Raw genomic sequence first — 18,676 nt, 5'->3', positions numbered from 1 at the left:
GAACGGCGGAGCCAAGAGCCCCGAGCCCCGGCCCGCCTCTACCGCTTCCGCCTTCTCGTCACGTGATGGGCGCAACCCCGTGCGACGCCGACGCTCAGGGCCCGGGCGCCGCTTCGTGACGCCATGACGCAGATCGCAACCCCTTCTCCATGCTCCCTCCGCGGAAAAAGTAGTCCTCAGCAGGGCTCGGAGGCCTCTCCCACCCCCCGGGCGGCGGGTGTCGCCACTCCGTGCCGGGAGCCGCCGGCGGCGGCCGGAGCGGGAAGCGCCTTCCCGCAGCGGCCGGAGCTCCCCGCGCGGGGCGGGGCGGGGCTCTGGGTAAGTAGTCCCGGCTCGGGTCCCGCCTGGCCATACCGCTGCGCGGCGCGAGGGCGGGGGGGCATGGCGGCCGTCGTGATGCCGGCTCCGGCGGAGGCGCGGCGGGGCCGCGGCGGGCTGGGTGAGGGCGCGGGCCGGTGGGCGGGCGTCGGGACCTCCTTGCCCCGCCGCGACGGCGGCGGCGGTTCCCCCTCGTCCCGGCACCCGGGACCGCCCCGCCGTGTGCGCGCGCGCGGAGGCGGCGGGGGGGACCCCGCGGCAAGATGGCGGCGGGGCAGGGCCGCGGGGCATGATGGGACCGGCGGTGGCGACGGGGCCCCCCGTGAGGGCGGCGGGACCCTCGGACATGGCGCCGCGGAGGTTCTGGGCTCTCCGCAGGTGCCCCGAGGGGTGGCCCGGGCTCCCCGGGCCGGGTGAACCGGGTGGCGCGGAGCCGCCACCCCGCGGGCCGGGACCCCCGGAGCGGCGGGATGCGTGCGGCGGGGTGCGGCTCTGACGGCGGCGACGGCGGCCTCCCCCCCCTCAGGTCGAGCCTAGGCGGCCCTGGCAGGGCGGGCATGGAGGAGAATGCGGTGGAGAGCAGCAGCGACGCGGCCCAGCGGGCGGCGCGGGAGGAGCCCTCCGAGAGCGGCCTGGGCATTGGGAGCTCGGAGGCCGTGTCGGCGGACAGCAGCGACGCTGCCTCGGCCCCCGACCCCCTCTCCCGAGAGGATGACTCCAACGTGGGCCAGAGCTCCGACAGCAGCGGGGGCTCCTTGGTAGGAGCTACTGGGGAAGGGGGGGTGGCAGTCAGCTTGGGGAAGGGAAGGGCAGCTGTGGTTCTGGCTCCTAAGAGTTTCTCTAGACGTTTCTGGTAAGCTGAGGGTCAGGAGCTCAGCAACCTCGGCAGGCGCTGTTATGCTGCCAGTCAGGTGTCTGCTTGACGGTCTGAGGAGAACTCTTCTCGGTAGCAAGAGGAGTCCTGGAGATCTAGGGTCTTTGGCAATACCAAAGGAACTGCTGTAATGCCTTTCCTGCTAGTTCTGTAGTGATAAACCAGTGTGGCTAGCATACACTGGCTCCCCTAAGGTCTTGGCTGGGCAAAGGTCTCTCAGCTGAGCTCTTCTGGACTTTTTTTTTTTTTTTCCCCTGCCAGGAAGAGGTGTCGGAGAGCAGCTCCAGCACAGATGTCGTTCCCCGGATTTACCTGCCAGATTCATCCTCCATTGCCCAGTCCACCTTGGTCTCCAGTGTCTCCACTGTGAGCCAGTCCATCATGGTGTCAGAGTCCCCACAAGTCCTGGTCCACTCCAGCATTATCACTGATGGAGCCGCAATCGTGTCAGACTCCACCACGTCCACTTCCTCAGACCTAGGTTCTGCCATCGACAAAATCATCGAGTCCACGATTGGGCCTGACATCATCCAGAGTGAGTGCACGCTCCCGGCTGCTTGCACATGCAGCAGACCTGCCTGTTCTCCCTCTGGAGTTCCCCACGTGCAAACGGTTCATGGGGCTGGGGAAGGGAGCTGCTGCTGTGCCAGACCTTGAGAGGTGAGGGAGAAACATACATGCATATGTATGCAGCTTGATCGGTGGGGCTTTCTCTTTTTACCCTGCTGTAGTAGCTGGAGGGTTTGATGAGGAGCTTGTGGCTGCTGTAGCTGCTGGACAGCCCTCCCTTTGTATGGCTGCTCCTTCGGCCACAGTGCCAGCAGCCCAGGGCAGGCTCTGTCCCTGGAGCCAGATCTTCCTCACCCCTTCCCACTTGAGTCTGAAGCTGGGAGAGCCCCAGTGACTCTACAGTCCCTGCATCTGGCCGTTACCATTCTGCTCTCCTCTTCCTCCCAGGCTGCATTGCTGTGACCAGCGCGGAGGATGGTGGGGCAGAGACTACGCAGTACCTCATTCTGCAGGGCCCTGATGATGGTAAGGGTGTGTCCAAGGGCATCTGGTGGTCACTGTCCCTGCCCGCAAGTCTTTTCTGCGGGAGTGGGACCTGGCGTGGGTATCCCAGCTCCATTGGCCACAGCGCCTGTACCAGAGTCCCTGTGGATGTGCTGACTGTTGGGAGCTTGTTACTGAGCTCGTGTTTGGCCCTGTGTCCCAGGTGTGGGTGCAGCCTAGATGCAGGTGAGAGTCTGCTCCTTGGCTGATCTGGTTTTGGTGTTTCAGGTGCCCCCATGGTGTCCCAGATGGCCACCTCTGCTCTGGCCAATAGCTTGGCGATAGAAGCTGTTGCTGATGGGCCTACCTCCACATGCCTTGACCAGCCCGGCCCTTCAGACCCTTCCAAGCAGTTGGAAGTGCTGGAGCTGCCTGCACAGCCAGATCAGGCCCAAGAGGAGGATGGTGAGGAGGAGCTTGGCCAGCCAGACATGGATGCCCTGGAAGAGATGATGGAGGTGGTCGTGGTGCAGCAGTTCAAGTGCAAGATGTGTCAGTACAAAAGCGTCTCTAAGAAAACGCTGATCAACCACATGAAAGAGCGGCACTTCCAGCCAGGTGCATGTTAAGGGCTGAGGAAGAGTTATCTTACTGCCGATGGGCCTGCTCTCTCCACGGAAGAAACAAGGGGAGGAGTACCAGTAAGGACCTGTTTGGCAGTACAGTCTGGTAAAGATTTTTCATTCTGTTCTCTGTGGCAGTGGGTTCAGCTCTGGTTTTGAAGAAAGGACGTCCACGAAAGGGGGGATCTGCTTCAAAGACTGCAGAGGAGGAGGCCCCAGAAGAAGAAGAAGATGACGATATCATGGATGCTGGTGCTATTGATGACCCTGAAGGTAGGACTTGTCCTCCCCGCATCTTATATAGCTTAGTCTTTTCCAAGTCTCTCTCTGATGTTTTGGGCTACTTACCTCCAGAGGACAGTGACTATAACCCAGCTGAGGATGAGCCCCGTGGGCGACAGCCCAAGTACAGCCGCACTGTCCCCACATCCAGTGAGGAGAGGCCACGGAGACGCCCGGGGAGACCCCGCAAGTTTCCTCGTCTCGATGACATGACCCAGGACATGCCTGAAGGTGGGGGAAGCAGGAGGCAGGAGCCCTGTGCTGGGCTGGAGCAGGGAGCAGTACTTGAGCTCCTGGGGGCACGTAGGGAGAGGCTGTGTGATGGAGCTGTGCTGTGTTCTGTCGAGCAGGAGGGGAGGTGGAGCCCTTGGTGACATCCCAAAGCACACCGAACCATGAGCTGCAGAACTCGGGAGAAGCCAGTTCCTCTGGCCAACAGAACAGGACCAGCGATAGCCTGGCGGAGCCCAGCATCAACCAGTCTGACTCCGAGAACAAGGACCGTTCCTCCAGCACTGGCCCCGAGGAGGCGGACATCGTCCCCAGGAGGCGAGGGCGGCCCTCCCGCCGCTTCCTGGGCAAGAAATACCGCAAGTACATGGGGCGCAGGTGAGGGGTGTGTGCCAAGCCAGCGCTGGGCCCTCTGGCCTGTGCCCAGGGCTGGTCCAGCCCCTGTTGGCCACCACAGCTCTGAGTCCTGGTCCTGTTTCCGCAGATACTACTACAAGTCACCCAAGCCCCTGATGAGGCCCTACCTGTGTCGCATCTGCGGCTCACGTTTCCTCACGCATGATGATCTGCGTTTCCATGTCAACTCACATGAGGCCAATGACCCGCAGCTCTTCAAGTGTCTTCAGTGCAGCTACCGCTCCCGGCGCTGGTCCTCCCTCAAGGTGAGTGCTGTCCGCCCTGCTCCCATACCCACAAGAGTGGCTGGTGGCCCCAGGTCTCACAGATGCCACTCTGCCTCTCGCCAGGAGCACATGTTCAACCACGTGGGCAGCAAGCCCTACAAGTGTGAGGAGTGCAATTACACCAGCGTATACAAGAAGGATGTCATCCGGCACTCCACAGTGCATAGCCGGGACAGGTAAGGGAAGTGCAGTCCTAGAGACTGTCTTGCAGCCTGGCTGAGTGTCACTAGCACTGTTCCTCCTGCCCTGGGGGGTAGCCGTGACTGCCCCTTCCCCTGACCTCTGGCCCTTTCCAAAACGGGTAGTTTTGGTGTCTGGGTACAAGGGAGCTTGGACTTGGGATGTGGCCGACACAAGGGGCTTTTCTTTTTTCTTTTTCAGGAAAAAGAGAGCTGATCCGGTGAGTTTGAGTACCCTGTTGGCTTCTCTCTCAGCACTCTTATATGGGAAGAGGCATGTCTGGGTCTTCCACAAACTCTTGGTGCCTTGTTGAAGGCAGTGTTTCTGGATCACCTGATGAAAGGCAGCCCAGGTCCTGCAGTGGGGAGAGGGTAAGGAAACTGGTGAGCCCTTCCCAGGTGAGCTCATCTTCATGCTCTCCCTCCAGCCCCCAAAGCTGAACTCCTTCCCATGCCCTGTATGCAACCGTATCTACCCCATGCAGAAGAGGCTTACGCAGCACATGAAGACGCACAGCACAGAGAAACCACACATGTGTGACAAGGTGAGGGGGTGGGACACAGCCTGGGGAAGGGCTGGTGTCAAGTGAGGCTGGACCAGAGGTGAATGCTGCTTTTCTTTGTTTCATTACAGTGTGGGAAGTCCTTTAAGAAGCGCTACACCTTCAAGATGCACCTGCTGACACACATCCAGGCCATTGCCAACCGCAGGTAGGAGCCTGGCAATACCCTGTGGCATGCCTTGGTAGAGCCTATGTTCCAGCTCCCCCTCAGAGGGGAGGACAGAAAGTCCCTGCCACCCGTGTGACAGGTGGTGTTGTCCTGGCAGGTTCAAGTGTGAGTTCTGTGACTATGTCTGCGAGGACAAAAAGGTCCTGCTGAACCACCAGCTGTCACACATGAATGACAAGCCCTACAAGTGCAGCTTCTGCAAGTACTCCACCTTCCGGGAGGACTTCCTGGTTTCCCACATGGCCGTCAAGCACACAGGTGAGAGGAGCTGCCTGCCCGCCTTGTGCCCCGATGTCCTATGCACCACTTGTCCAGGAGGTGCTCAGAGTGCGTCTGCTCTCCCTGCCATCCCTCGGGGACACCCAGCTTGACTCCTGCCTCCTGTGTCCCACAGGAGGGAAGCCATTTGCTTGTGAGTTCTGTCACTTCACCACCAAGCACAAAAAGAACCTGCGCCTCCATGTGCACTGTCGCCACGCCGACTCCTTTGAGGAGTGGGCACAGAGGCACCCTGAGGAGCCACCCTGCCGCCGCCGCCCCTTCTTCACCCTGCAGCAGATTGAGGAGCTGAAGCAGCAGCACAGCCAGGTGCAGGCCCCAGCTGAGCCAGAGGCCAGTCCGCCGGTGAGTGCCGTTGCCCATGCCCCAGCTCCTCCTGGTGCTCACTAGCCCCGGCCATGCTGTCAGCTCTCCCTCTCACACAGGCACCTCTTGGCCCTGTCACCTACCACACGATTCAGGCTGTCACAGGAGCAGAGCCACCCATCCTCTCGCAGGATTCCCTGGGAGGGGCCACCATCATTTACGAACAAGGTAGGTGAGCTTCTAGGGAAGGGGGTGGGGATGGGGAGGAGGTGGGCAAATGCGTACCTGACCCTCTTCTTTGGACCCTGACAGATGTGGCAGGATCAGCAGAACTGGCCACACAGACTGCCCTGGATCTCCTGCTAAACATGAGCACTCAGCGGGAGCTGGCCACAGGCTCGCTGCAGGTGAGGTGGGCTGAGGGGGGGGTGCTCTGCCTGCTGTGGGGTGGCAGGGGGAGGCTTCCCAGCCCTCCACAGTTGTTCCACAGTGCTCAGCCCTGTTCTGCTTGAGGGGCTCTCTTGCAGAGCCTTGCCTGCCTGTGGCTGAGCTGCTCTCCCCTCCGGCAGGTGGCAGTGGTGAAGCCGGCTGATTCAGGAGAAGCACAGGCTCCCTGTGAGCCGCAGGCACAGGAGGAAGAGGCAGAGATGGGCTCTAAGGAGCAGCAGAAGTTGGTGACACTGCACGTGGCAGAGCCTGGGGAGACATTGGTGCGGGAGGCTTATGAGGAGGCAACTCTGGGTGGCTCAGAGCTGCAGCAGATCACTATTCCTTTTGGTGGGACGACAGAGTACAGCATCATCACACCCATCAGTGAGGAGATTCAGGCTCCAGGCACGCTGTACAGGTCAGCTGTATGGGAGGAGTGGGGAGACAGAGGCATTTCTGACCTCAGATGAGGAGGCTTTAGTGGTGCAGAGAACAAGGCAGATGCTCCCTGACCCTGTCCTCTCCAGCAGTGAGGAGGAGAGCCCTGTGGAGACCTCCCACGCAGTTGTGGTGAGCGAAGCTGTGCTGACAGAGGAGGCCCTGAAGGACCATAACAATCACTATATCATGTCATCCAGTGTTCCAGGGAACCAGTTCCATCAGATTGAGGTAAGAAGCTGAGCTTTCTCTTGGTCTCGGGCAGCAGTGTGAGCAGGTGTGACTGAGTGTTTCTCTCTCAGCCCCTCAGTGGGGATGCCGCCTTTCCCTCGGCTGCGGAGGGCCAGGAGGCACAGCCTGCCGGAGTCAAGTGGCCCCTGGTGCAGTGTGTCACCAGGCAGCTCCAGAAGGACTCGTCTTTATCCCCAGCCTCCGAGGGGCAGGAAGTCTCATCCCCAAAGGTCAAGTGGCCTGTGCTCCAAGGCATGGCCAAGAAGCTCTCGTGCAAGGTTTCCACAGCCAAGAAGCTCTCGTGCAAGATTTCCACAGCCAAAAAGTTTTCATGCAAGATTTGCACAGCCATGTTCACAGGGAGAGCAGAAATGGAGAGTCACAAGAGAGCCCACATGGGGCCCAGCACTTTCAAGTGTCCCGACTGTCCGTTCACTGCAGCCCTCTGGCCGGAGGTTCGGGTAGGTTCCCTGGCCCAGATCAGCCCTGGGAACAAGAGGTTTGGAGAAATTGGGGTCTTTCTGACGCTGCGCTTGTCCTTCTGCTCCCAGAGCCACATGGTCCAGCATGCCAGCCTTCGGCCACACAAGTGCACCCACTGCAGCTTCGCCTCCAAGAACAAGAAGGACCTGCGCAGGCACATGCTGACGCACACCAATGAGAAACCCTTTGTCTGCCAGATCTGTGGGCAGAGGTGAGTGAAGCCTGCTAGGTTGTTGCTGCTTCGAGAGATCCTGTAGAGTTCTCCAAGGCTCAAGAGGAGATAGGATATTGGCAAAGAACTGGCTGCCCTGACCCTACCCCTGGGAACAGTCCCCTATTAGAAGGGACTCTGCCCTTCAACGGTTTCTGCTGCAGGTTGGACCCAGCTTTGTCTCCAAGGAACTCCTCTACAGGAGGTTCAGTACTTGGGCACTGATGGAAGCATTCTGGGAGCTGGGACAGGCCATGTCATAGGATGTGCTCATGGTGCTTTTGGCCTGTGTCTCTGCAGAGAGCACAGAGGCCCTGTGCTGCCCATGGTGAACTCTACCTCTCTGTGGTCTTCCCATAGGTTCAACCGTAATGGGCACCTCAAGTTCCACATGCAGCGTTTGCACAGCTCAGAGGGGAAGAGGCCGGGGGCGCCTGCAGCTGCTGCACAGCAGACCATCATACTGAAGAGCGACGAGGACACGCTGGCCACCCTGCAGAGTAAGACATGTCCCTGTGACCAGGGGTGACCTGCGGGTTTCCTGTAGCCAGGGCTCCATATGGGGATTCACCCAGCCTGTGGGCCAAGCAGAGCTGAGAAGGGTCGGGGCCAGGAGATGCCTGCTGAAGGTTAGGATTGCCAGCGGCAGCAGGACTTAGTGGCTGCAGACACGAGGAGGATGAGCACAGGGTGCTGACCGCTGCGTTTCTGTGCAGAACTAGGGGTCTGATGCTTCCTCCAAGCAGGTCCCAATAGATCAGTGTGTTGCTCTGTGAGCAGCTTACGGCTGAAATGGGAAGCAGAGTTTGTGGCCTCATGTGGAGGTTGTGTTTTGCCCACAGTGACCTCTAATTTACTTCACGTTGAGACAGTTTGGTTTAGCTTCTGACCTTCTGTGAGCAGAGCCAAGAGACTGTCATGTGCTCCTTGTTGGGGTGGGCACCTGGCAGGGGCTGCTTGGGAGCGGGGCTGGCCAGCAGCCTTAGCAGTGTCCACACCGCCTTTCCCTACATTCCAGCGGCTCTGCAGTCCGGCCAGGCAGTGCTGGCTCCCGAGCGGCTGCAGCAGGCTCTGGGGCAGGAGCACATCATCGTCGCGCAGGAGCAGAGTGTCACGAGCCAGGTGAGTCAGGCGCGTTGGTCTCATCCTCCCATCGTGTGCTCCCCACAAGCTGTGCAGGCTCCCTCCCGGGAGGAGGGCCATCCCTGCTGACAGTGCTGGGCTCTCGCTGACCTGCAGGAGGAGGCTACGTACATCCAGGAGATCACAACTGCCGACGGACAGACAGTACAGCACTTAGTGACCTCTGACAACCAGGTGAGGGGGGTGGCACGTCCCAGGAACCAAAAGATTTCGCACAGCTGGAGTGGGGAGGGGTGGGTTGGAAACAGGCCCAGAAGACAGACAAGAACCAACCCTGTTGCGGTGGGGGGTTGGGCAGTGGTGACCTCTTTTTTTGGGTCTGAATCCCTGTGTTTGCAGGTTCAGTACATCATAGCCCAGGATGGTGTACAGCACTTGCTTCCCCATGAGTATGTTGTTGTCCCAGAGGGACACCACATCCAGGTAAGCTTCAGGCTGGCTCCTGCTTCCTTTGCATGGTGAATGGGGCTCATGAGGCTGCTGTGTGCAGGGCTCAGCCTCCTGCTCCCTGTGGCTTGCTCCGTTCGAGTCACAGCTTTGTTCAGGGGCAGGGATGCCTGCTAGCCCTACCACAGCCTCACTGCAGCTCTTGTCCCCAGGTACAGGATGGTCAGATCACCCACATCCAGTATGAGCAGGGCAGCCAGTTCCTGCAGGAGCCGCAGGTGAGGGAGCCAGGCATGGTGGCTGGGGCTGACGGGGCTGCTGTGAGATGGGCTCTGAGCACACAGCCGATGCGGGAGGGATGTGAAATAGAAGGTGCATGTGGGTTGGTGACTTGGTGCAGTGACTGTGGCCAGAGCAGTGCTCCAGGAGGGACACTGCCCCTCCTGGACTCTCCTGTTCTCTCCTCCCTGCAGATCCAGTACATGCCTGTCTCACCTGAGCAGCAGCTTGTCACCCAGGCGCAGCTGGAGGCAGCTGCACACTCAGCAGTCTCAGGTAGGACCAGGACCCCAGGGTCAAGCTCTGGCTTAGCTCCAGCAGTCCCATCTCCCTCCGGGTCTCAGAGTGCCAGTCCTGCCGGGCAATTTATGATGCCTGTTAGCAGCCACAGAGATGCCGTGGTCTCAGCCCAGCTCTGCCTGCAGAAGCTGCCGGTTTGCTATGGGTGCCAGGAGTGCAGTGGCCCTTGGCAGAAAGGCTGGGGTGGGCGAGGCTAGATTGACACCTTGCCTGCATCCCTGTAGTTCTGGGATGCCCAGCCTTGGTGTCCAAGGGGAAATCTTTGCTGGTCTCAGCATATCAGTTCTGGAACAGTACCAGCTCCCTTCCCCTGGACGTGAGTTGCCATGCTGGGAGGTGAAGCAGCTTCCACAGGGTGGAGACACACTGATGTGTGTTTGCAGAGCTAACCGGAGCCCTGTGTGAGCGTGGTGGCCCTTGTGCTCATGGTCATCTGCCTGCCTGTTCCCCTGGAGGCAGGGGGCGAGCGTGGAGGGGGACCCTGGGCAGCCACCTGCTCCCCCCTGCCCTCGGATGCAAGGAGGCACTGATCCCCCTCTCCTCTGCAGCAGTGGCTGATGCTGCAATGGCCCAGACGCAGGGCGTATTCACCACCGAGGCAACGGCCGAGCAGATCCAGCAGCTGCAGCAGGGGATCCACTATGACGTCATCACGCTGGCGGACTAGCACCAGGGCCAGGCCCACTGGTGCTGGGACACCCGTGCTGAGCAGGACAGCTGCACGAGGCAGGAGCCTCCTCAGCCAGCAGTTGCCTTATTGCTTTGGGGCTACGAGGGACATGCCGCAGCAGGGGCATGCTGCCGCTCAGCTGTGCGCTGCTCGGGTCCTGTGCAAGCTCCCCGGCACAGGCAGCTGCCTCCAGCAGAGACTACTCTGCAGCTAAGGTGCTGAGGCAGGCTGAGCAGTGGCAGCACTCTCGTGTGGCCGGTCTCTTTGCCTGTTGCACTTCATGGTCTGAAATCCCTTTTCCTGAATCATGTCTGTGTGGGCCAGACTCAGATCGGCGTCTGCCTAGCACGTGAGGTTCCTGGGGGAGAGCTGTGGCGCTGAGCACAGCCATGTGGTACGGTGTGAGAGGGGTGGGTGCAGCTGCAGCCACGTGCTCCGCAGCTCTGGGGCCTGCGGTCCTGGCGTCAGGGCAGCCATCCCGCCCTTGGCTTCTCCAGCCTGCAGGCAGGCAGCAGTAGGGCTTTGGACTGGAGGAACCCGGAGTAGGAAGAAACATAGGTGGAAGATGTTCTATTTTTCTTCTGAAGAGAGATGGACTCTGGAGTTGGTTTGTAGGTGGTTGTGGGAGGGGTTCGATTCTGACATTCTCAAGCTTTGACTATGCTTATGAATAAAAAGGGATTGAAACCAGTGCGTGTGCCTGCCTGCAGTTTCTGTGGTCCTCGCAGCACCCAGCCGGTGGGGAGGGGCAGCCAGGCCTTCCTGATGCCTTCTCTGGCATGTCCCTCCAGGGCTGGGGCGCAGGGGTCCCAGAGCCTGGCCCTGGGGCTGGGCAGGTCCCTGCTGCCAGATGCAGCTGCCCTGTGCTATCGGCTTCCTCCTGCCCGAGTGACCTTGACTTCTGGGAAGTGAGCCGGGCATCTGGTGCAGCAGTGGGTTTGGGGCTGGAGTCATGAAATTAATCAAGTGGTAAACAGCCTAAATCCCGTGTAACTCTGTCCCAAACTACACACGCTGCCCCTCCCTGAGCGGATTGTCTGGAAGTATTTACATGTGATTATAACAGCTAATCTCAGAGTTTTAGTTCTATGCTTTTGCATTAAACTGATTATCTGCGGAGGGGAAAAAGGCCTAGAACCACCCAACTTCACCAAAAGCTTCCATGAGGCCGGAGCCCTGCGGCTGCAGGACTGGTGCAGTGTGCTCACCAGGCTCACAGCCGGGCCCCCGCTCAGGCTCATGCAGGGGATGGGGATGGCACCAGGGCCTGTGTTGTGGACGCAGACCCTGTGTTCTGCCCAAGATGACAACAGCACCCAACCCCTCTGGCTGCCGGTGGTGCTTGCTGTCCCCAGGAAGCCCATCGCTCATCCCCTGCCTCAGGACTGCAGGCAGCAGCCTGCCTGCATGCCAGGCGCCCAGGCCGCTGCGGGCTGGACCCTCCGACCTTCCTGTCCAGCCGGGGAAGCGGGGTGTGGGTGGCCCCGCGCCTCCCCATGGCGAGCAGCCTCAGTTGTCGTGGGCTGTGGCTGTGTCCCGCCACATTCGCATCCGGCTGCACGTTTGCGTCCGGCTGTAGCCCTGTCTGTGCCCAGCTGTGCTTGTCCAGCCGTAGCTCAGTCACCGTCCAGCTGTGTGCGTCCACCATGGCACGCTGCAGCAGTCCGCAGGCGCTTTCCTAGATTACAGCCCATTATCTGATAAAGCGGATCCGCAGCACTGCCGGCGGTGCTGATTAGGGCTGGAGGAGTCCTGTGGGGACAAGGTTATGGGGCCACTGGAGGGCTGTGGCCAGGGCCGGTCCCAGCCATCCAGCCCAGCGTCCCCTTGCAGCCCGTGGCACAAGCATCCATGCTTGGCACTGCCAAGAGCACAGGACCAGCCTCAGGCGGGGATGGTGCTAGGACGGATGGGACTGGGGCTCCCAGCTGCTGCACATGGGGAGCTCTGGGTGCTGCTGGGCCTCTGGGTAATGGGGCACAGCAGGACTGTGGGGGCTCAGGGGCCCTCAGCGCTGGCACCTCAGCCCTGAGACCTTCTGCAGTCACCAGGGGCCTGCAGGGAGCCTGGGTATGCAGCAGGGCTCATTAGCACCAGTGACCTTCCCCTTCTTGTCCCCAGCCAGTGCTAAGCGGGTTTGTTACATATTTAATATCCTGAGAGCGTTATTAGTCGGTATTTAATGATGGATACAACCTGTGGGATAATCCCAGTCTGAGCAGGGAGGCACAGCGGCAGGAGCCGCGCAGCTCGGGGGGTTGTGGGCTGTCGGGGCCCCTCGCACAGCTGCCCACCACTGCCCTGCCCGCCTGCTGCCCCCGGTCTGCCAGCAGCCAGGAATGCCCCGGTGCCTGCAGGGTCAAGTCCACACCCAGGCAAAGGGTCCCCAGCCATCTCTGGGGCTGCAGGGCCCCTTCCCCTCTGCAGCCGGGAATCCAGCTGCAGGCACGGCAGCACTGGGGCTTGGGCAAGGACCTGGCCAAGCTGGATGAGGAGCAGGTTCTGGGGCAGCACCTCACACCACCCACACCCTACTGGGCCGTGCACAAGTTCTCCCACCAGCCCCCAGCCCTCCAACCTGGCCCACCGTAGCATGGGGGGCCCTGGCAACCCCTGCCCCAGGGCCAGGTCAGGGCTGGGGTCAAGGGCGGGGGACCGATGGCTCTTGGCACTCCAGTAGGGCCCGCATGTGCTGTGTTCCATGAACGTCCCTGTGCGTGCTGTGTTGCCATGGGTGTCCGTGGGGCTCACGTGGGCCCCATGCACCAGCTCCTGATACCGCTGCACCCCATCCCTGGGGGCTGCACAGGATGGGGGGGGACGGCATCCTGGTGTGGGTCCTGAACACATCCTTGCTAGTGGTGGGCAGGCAGGGAGGATGGTCCCTGCCAATCCTTGCCTGACAATAGCTGGGGAGGGGGCAGCTTTGGCTGCCCCAGATCCCTGGTGCCGCTCTCGTGGGTGCTAATGCTCCCTAATCAGCTGTCAGTCACCACAGACCCCGGCAGCTATAAAACGCCTGAGAGCAGCTCCCCGGTTCCTCTCCCTGCAGCAATGGCAGCTCCTCGGGGTGAAGGGAGCCCAGGCCAAGAGCTGGGGGACTGCAGGGGGCCCTGGGGAGCCCTGCAGAGGCCCCCCCAAGCCCTGCTGCCCTGTCCCTGCCCCATGCTGGCCAGCTACAGCCTGCTGCCACCCCACGTGAGCCTCCTGGCGCCCTCGGTAAGTGCCACATGGGAGCTCCTGGGGGGCCAGGATATAGGACCCCTCCCGGGACTGGACTGGGGCTATGTGGGGCGGTTGGGGTCAGGGCTGGGGAGCTGCTGTCCCAGGTTCTCTGCCCCCTCCTACACCCTAGCACCTTGGGGACTGCAGTGCCGGGCACGGGAGAGGACAAGAGCAGACAGGACCCAACTCTGCCAAGCCCCTACATCCCCCAGCTCCTCTCCTCCAGCTGCGGGTGCCCCCCCCCCCCCATCCTGTCCTGACACTCCTGTGCTCCCTCCAGGTCTCACCAGCCTACGAGGTGCCGCCGGGGCTGCTACCCAGTGCCAGGCTCTGCCTGCCGTGCTGCCGGCAGCCTCTGCCCGTGGAGCCGGGGCGGGCGAAGGTGGTGGCACGGGAGAGCACCGGAGCACTGAAAGCCTGGCTGGCACGGCACCCCAGAAACCCCTACCCCAGCAAGGGAGAGAAGGTGATGCTGGCCGTGGTCAGCCGGATGAGCCTCACCCAGGTCTCCACGTGGTTCGCAAACGCCCGCCGGCGCCTCAAGAAGGAGAACAAGGCTGGCTGGGCACTGCGTGGCGCCTCGGACAGCGAGGACAGCGAGGGCGAAGGGGCCCCACCGGGTGCCCCCCCTGGCCCTGACCAAAGTCCCAGCCCTGCGCAGGCTGTGTGTGGGGGCAGTCCCGAGGAGGGGGCAGGCCCTGGGCAGGGCAAGCAGCCCCAGAAACCCAAGATCTGGAGTGTGGTGGCGATGCTGGCATCTTCCCCCAGCGAGACCGAGGGCCGCCCAGGGGTGCCAGTGGGGCCAGAGCAGGGGTAGGGCTGCGGCAGTCATGCTCTGACCCCAAGGGCCAGGCAGGGGCTGTGGCTGTGGCCGTGAGGCAGGGAGACCCTCATGGTCAGGCACAGCAGGCCAGACAGCCACGGGACCTGGCAGCTGCCTGGACAGGAAGAGCAGGAGGTGTGGGCAGGAAGAGACATGGGGCACTAATAAACGTGACTCTGTCTTGGACCGCCTGGTGTTGCCTGTCTGCACTAGGGATACTGGTGGGGATGCTGGCAGGGGTGGGGTTGGGGGCTGGTGGGGATGCAGACATCACCACTGCCAGCACTGCTGTGGGTGGCTCCACCGCCCCTGGGGAGCTGGGCAGCTCCTGCCCCAAGCCCCTCAGGCTGCCCCTTGCCTGGCCCCCTCTGCTCCACCGTGATGTCCCCTCGCTTCCTGAAGCAAGACCCTCCTGCATACCCATCCAGGCTGCTGGGAGTTCACCATCCCCACTGCTGGTGGGGCTGCCCCCATTCAGCAAAGGAAGAGCTGCAGCATTTCAAGGCAATTTCGTGCCTTCCTGATGCCCCCTGCCCTTCCCCCTCCCTGGAAGTCCAGGGTCACCCATAGGGTAGGCTCACACTTGAGGCGCAGGGCTGGGGTGGCTGTCACAGCACTGTGCCATGGGGCAGCACAGGGCAGCACAGGGAGAGACATGCAAGGACAGGGACACAAATTGATGAGGACATGCAGGAGGCAACTGAGGGGACGGGGGAGTGGGAGCGGCAGTGCCTGTACACTTGCTGACTGGGACATTGGCTGCTGGGACTGGGCTCAGACCCGCTGGGTTTCCCATGCCCCGGGGGGCTGGACTCGTGGCGGGCGGCTCTGTGCAGCCATGGGGTGACAAGCGGGGCTGGGGAGCTGGATGGGGAGGGGAGAGGGGACCAGGAGCCCTGAGAAGGCACGGACAAAGGGCAGAGCTGTATGCTGGTTTTTAATGTTCCTAAGAACTAGGAAACAGAAATCAAAAATAGACTTTGCTCTTCTTGGTAAAAGTAATAAAATGGTTAGCGGTGTTAAATTAATCCTTACAAAACAAAACCCAAGGAGGTTAAATAAAGCCCGGAGGCTCCGCATAAAAACCACAACGACTACAAAACAGCTGCAAAGACGTCTTTACACACCAAAGAAACTCCTCTTCTCCGCTCCTCCCCTATACGGTACACAGTGCCGGCGAACACGGGACTCACACATGTGGGAAAGAAACACGGATGCGATGGGAGCAGCCCTGCGAGGAGCACGGGCGCCACGGACAGAACTATTTACACTGTGGACATGGAGCTGTGCTGGTGCCAGCCGGCCGCAGGAGCCCCCGGGCTCTGCCCGCCCTTCTCCTGCCGGCACCGGGCTGCGGCCAGCTGCCGGGGCCCTCCAGGCACGGCGCTAGGCGCCGAGCACTCGTGCTTCCTTAGTTGGGATTAGTGTCCCAGCCGCTGCTTTGCTATCAGCCCAGCTCCTGCTCTTTGTGTGCTGTGAAGGAAGAGGATGAGGAACTGAGGGTCTGGTCTGAATGCTCGTAGGCAGCAACAAGCTCCTGCAGCCGCTCTGGGATGAGCTCTCACTAGGCAAAGCCCACACTGTTCTGCAAGGGAAGGCAATAGTTGCTGAGCATCTCCCTGTGGTCCAGGCACAGCGCCATGCTGTGGGTCAGCCGTGGGTTGGGGAACACCTGTAGCCAAGGTGCCCAAAGCCTCCCCAGTGTGGGCACAGGGCTTGGCCATGCAGGGTCAGGAGTGGGGGAACCCAAAGACCTCCCGGCATAGACACTGGCAGAGGCTGTAGACGATGCAGAGGAGGAGGGTGGAGGGCACAAGGCTGACCAGGACGATGCCCAGGCTGTGGTGCTCGATGAGCAGGAGGTAGATACCAAAGGGCAGAGAACTGAAGTAGAGGAGGCAGAGGACACCCAGGATGAAGCGGGGGACAGCTCGCCACCCCCAGGAGTGGCACTTCTGCCCAGGGCTGTGGCAGGGCAATGTGCCCAGGCTGGCGGAGCGGTACAGCCGCACCACCTCGAGCCTGCCCAGGCCCTCCGGCGGGGCCACATCCTCCGGCACCTCCAGGATAGTGACAACCAGGCAGTCGGGGCCAGGCACGGGCTCCAGCACGCTGGGGCAGAGGAGGACCTCAGGGGACCGGGGAGGACCCCGCTTCTTGGCTCGCTCACGGCCTGTCAGCAGTGCCAGCGCCTCACCGTCATCCTGCAGCTGCTGCACATCCCCACTGGGCACAGGGCTGTGCCGGCGGCAGAAGGGGCAGCGGAGCTGGCAGGGCGACGCTTGCCCCAGTACCACCATATTGCACAGGCACTTGGCACAGAGGCGGTGGCCGCAGCAGAGCAGCTTGGGTCTGCGGGCGCGGGCATCGTAGCGGCTGTAGCAGATCTTGCACTCCAGCTCGGGGGCTGTGAGTGCCATCGCCTGAGGTCCCCGCTCGCCATCCTGCTGGGCCATGCTCCCACGGGGCTGGCTGAGGGCTGTCCGGGCTGCGGGGAGAGGGAAGCCGCTGTGAGCAAGGGCTGGGGGTGGGGGCGGGGGGGTGGGGGGAGCAGGTTCCCAGGCCCTGCTGCACCCCGTGGGCAAGGTCCTGGTCAGCCCCTGGGGCTCCGTGGCAGATAGGGGCTGAGGGAGCAGGGCATTGGCAGCAGCCCCCCTCCCAGGGCCAGCACAGCCCATCTCTAACCACCAGCTGATGCCACCACCGCTGGGACTTGCCCCCATCCTGGCCTCTGCGTCTGGGTGGGAGAGAGACATCTTTCCCAGGGCACAGGACTGACTGCACGGTGGGGGCCTGAGTCCTGGGTGTAGCTTGTCCCTTCCCGTCCGTGCAGGTTTCTCGGTGCCCTGGGGCAGGGCCGGCTCCGGGCACCGGATTCTGATGGCTGCAGGGACGCCCCCCCTTCCCTGAAGCCACCCCTCCCTCTCCCCCCCCCATCCCCGAGCAGTGGGGTGAGTGGGCTCCCAGCCCACACTCCCCGCCCCCCCCGTACCTGTGGTCCGCGCCGGGGATCTTGGGTGGGACGCAGCCGTGGGTCAGTCCCCGGCCCTGCGGCCCCGGTGGGCCAGGCTGCGGCCCTGTCCGTGGAGGCAGGCAGGGTGCCGGTGGCAATGTGCGCCCCATGGAGAGGCGTGGGGCACGCTGCCCGCCACGCTGCGGAGGCAGCCCCGGCGCAGGGGCTGCCAGCATCCTCCGCGGCGTTGGCCTGGCAACGCGGAGCGGGAGGCGGATGCTCGGCTGGCCGATGCTGGTGGCGTGCTGAGCCCCGCTTGGGTAGGGTCAGGCCCACCCATGCCGCAGGGCACAGCGGGGTCCCCCGGGCCCCCACCAGGCTGCAGCGTGTCAATGCGGGGATGGGGGTGGGTGAGTGCAGCTCCCTGCAGTCCCTTCACTCCCACTCAGCCCTAATGATGCTCCTTCCCTGCCTACAGGCTGCAGGCAGTGACCCCTGGGGGCCTCAGCCCAGGGGCGAGAGAAGCCTCAGAGGCGGGTCTTGAGGGCTCCCGCAGCACAGGCAGACCTCTCTCCCCTTCCATGGCTTGGGAACAGGCAGCTTCTGCTTGGCCCCAAGGAGAGAAGCAGCTTCAAGCATGAAGTGCCCAGCGAGGAGGGCTCTGCACACCCATCCCAGGGCCCCACACACCCATCCCAGGGCCCCACACATTGCCTGCAGGATGGGGATCCTGGGGTGCAGAGAAACACTTAGCACCACCATGTATGCCTGGCCTCCTTGTCCCACTCCTGCGCCCCAAGGAGCCGGGGCCAAAGGCACCCGAGGGCTGCAGCGCTTGCTGGAGCCAGGCTGGGCATGGCCAAGCTCTTTCAACATCCCTCTCTGTGGCTGGGTCTCCCCAGCCTTTCCAAATCCTCCCCCGCAGCTGCAGACCGACCCTGCAGGGGTGTTTCCAGCAGCCCTGAGGGTTGGCAGCTGTCAGAGACACACCACCACCACCACCTCGCCCCTCCCCACATACACCCCCACACACCCCTCGCTGCCCAGGGCTGAAAGGCAGGCCGGTAGTGCTGATTCCTCCCCAGCACAGAGAGGGCAAACCTCCCACCAAGCCTCCATCCCACTGCGCTGCCAGCCGGGAGAGCAGCAGCAACTGCCCACCACTGGTGGCAGCGCTTGTGGGGGTGACAGCGGGGACCCCATGCAGTGATGGCCGAGCCAGGAACACACTTGGGCCCAGGGGCTTGCAGGGGGTTTCCAGCCCCTTGTCAGTGGCAGACTCACAACTTGCTGCTCTCAGCCCCCTCAGGGTGCAGGACAGGGTGTCTGTGCTGGTTAGCAAGGAAATTATGGTGTTTTTTTTCTCCACGCAGGGCTCTACCCTGTTCACTGAGCTCCATGAACTGCCCAGGTAATTATTGTCCACACCCTGATGAGCGCAGTGCTGGGCGGCAGCTCTGGCCCACGCCAGAGCAGCCACTTGGGCTGAAGCAGCATCAGCGAGGCGCCCTTCTTTAGTTGTCAAGGTTTGGCAGAGTCTGAACGAATTTACTCCACGTGACCAGGCAATGTCCAGCTCCCAGTGTGACCACTGACCTTCCAGT

General features: G+C 62.1%; 2 protein-coding genes across 7 annotated transcripts; one reads left to right on the top strand and one right to left on the bottom strand.

Annotated features, from left to right (window-relative positions):
- Window positions 1–335: 335 nt before the first annotated feature.
- ZNF335 (zinc finger protein 335) lies at window positions 336–10,762 on the top strand. Of its 6 annotated transcripts, XM_064465624.1 has the most exons (28): window positions 336–439; window positions 845–1,076; window positions 1,454–1,727; window positions 2,150–2,227; window positions 2,474–2,803; window positions 2,947–3,081; window positions 3,163–3,321; window positions 3,441–3,699; window positions 3,806–3,983; window positions 4,068–4,180; window positions 4,386–4,404; window positions 4,612–4,728; window positions 4,818–4,894; window positions 5,013–5,173; window positions 5,310–5,539; window positions 5,620–5,728; window positions 5,813–5,907; window positions 6,070–6,347; window positions 6,457–6,598; window positions 6,670–7,059; window positions 7,150–7,292; window positions 7,653–7,792; window positions 8,311–8,414; window positions 8,532–8,609; window positions 8,775–8,858; window positions 9,035–9,100; window positions 9,296–9,377; window positions 9,950–10,762. In XM_064465624.1, exons 2-28 carry the CDS (start codon window positions 876–878, stop codon window positions 10,066–10,068), a joined length of 4,161 nt encoding a protein of 1,386 aa, XP_064321694.1. In that variant the 5' UTR covers window positions 336–439; window positions 845–875; the 3' UTR covers window positions 10,069–10,762. The 6 variants fall into 6 exon arrangements, with proteins under 6 accessions (XP_064321694.1, XP_064321692.1, XP_064321691.1 ...); XM_064465622.1 differs by lacking the exon at window positions 336–439 and having other exon boundaries at window positions 633–1,076; window positions 3,441–3,684; window positions 6,460–6,598; XM_064465621.1 differs by lacking the exon at window positions 336–439 and having other exon boundaries at window positions 633–1,076; window positions 3,441–3,684.
- A 4,275-nt stretch (window positions 10,763–15,037) lies between these two features.
- LOC135315672 (E3 ubiquitin-protein ligase RNF182-like) lies at window positions 15,038–17,502 on the bottom strand. Its single transcript, XM_064465150.1, has 2 exons — window positions 17,112–17,502; window positions 15,038–16,607 (listed from the first exon to the last, which is right to left on the bottom strand). Exon 2 carries the CDS (start codon window positions 16,573–16,575, stop codon window positions 15,850–15,852), a length of 726 nt encoding a protein of 241 aa, XP_064321220.1. The 5' UTR covers window positions 16,576–16,607; window positions 17,112–17,502; the 3' UTR covers window positions 15,038–15,849.
- Window positions 17,503–18,676: the final 1,174 nt, after the last annotated feature.

This window comes from Phalacrocorax carbo, chromosome 14, assembly GCF_963921805.1.
Source record: "Phalacrocorax carbo chromosome 14, bPhaCar2.1, whole genome shotgun sequence".
Lineage (NCBI taxonomy): Eukaryota > Metazoa > Chordata > Aves > Suliformes > Phalacrocoracidae > Phalacrocorax > Phalacrocorax carbo.
The sequence above is the reverse complement of the archived record's forward strand: the minus strand, read 5'-3'. Positions and strand labels throughout refer to the sequence as shown.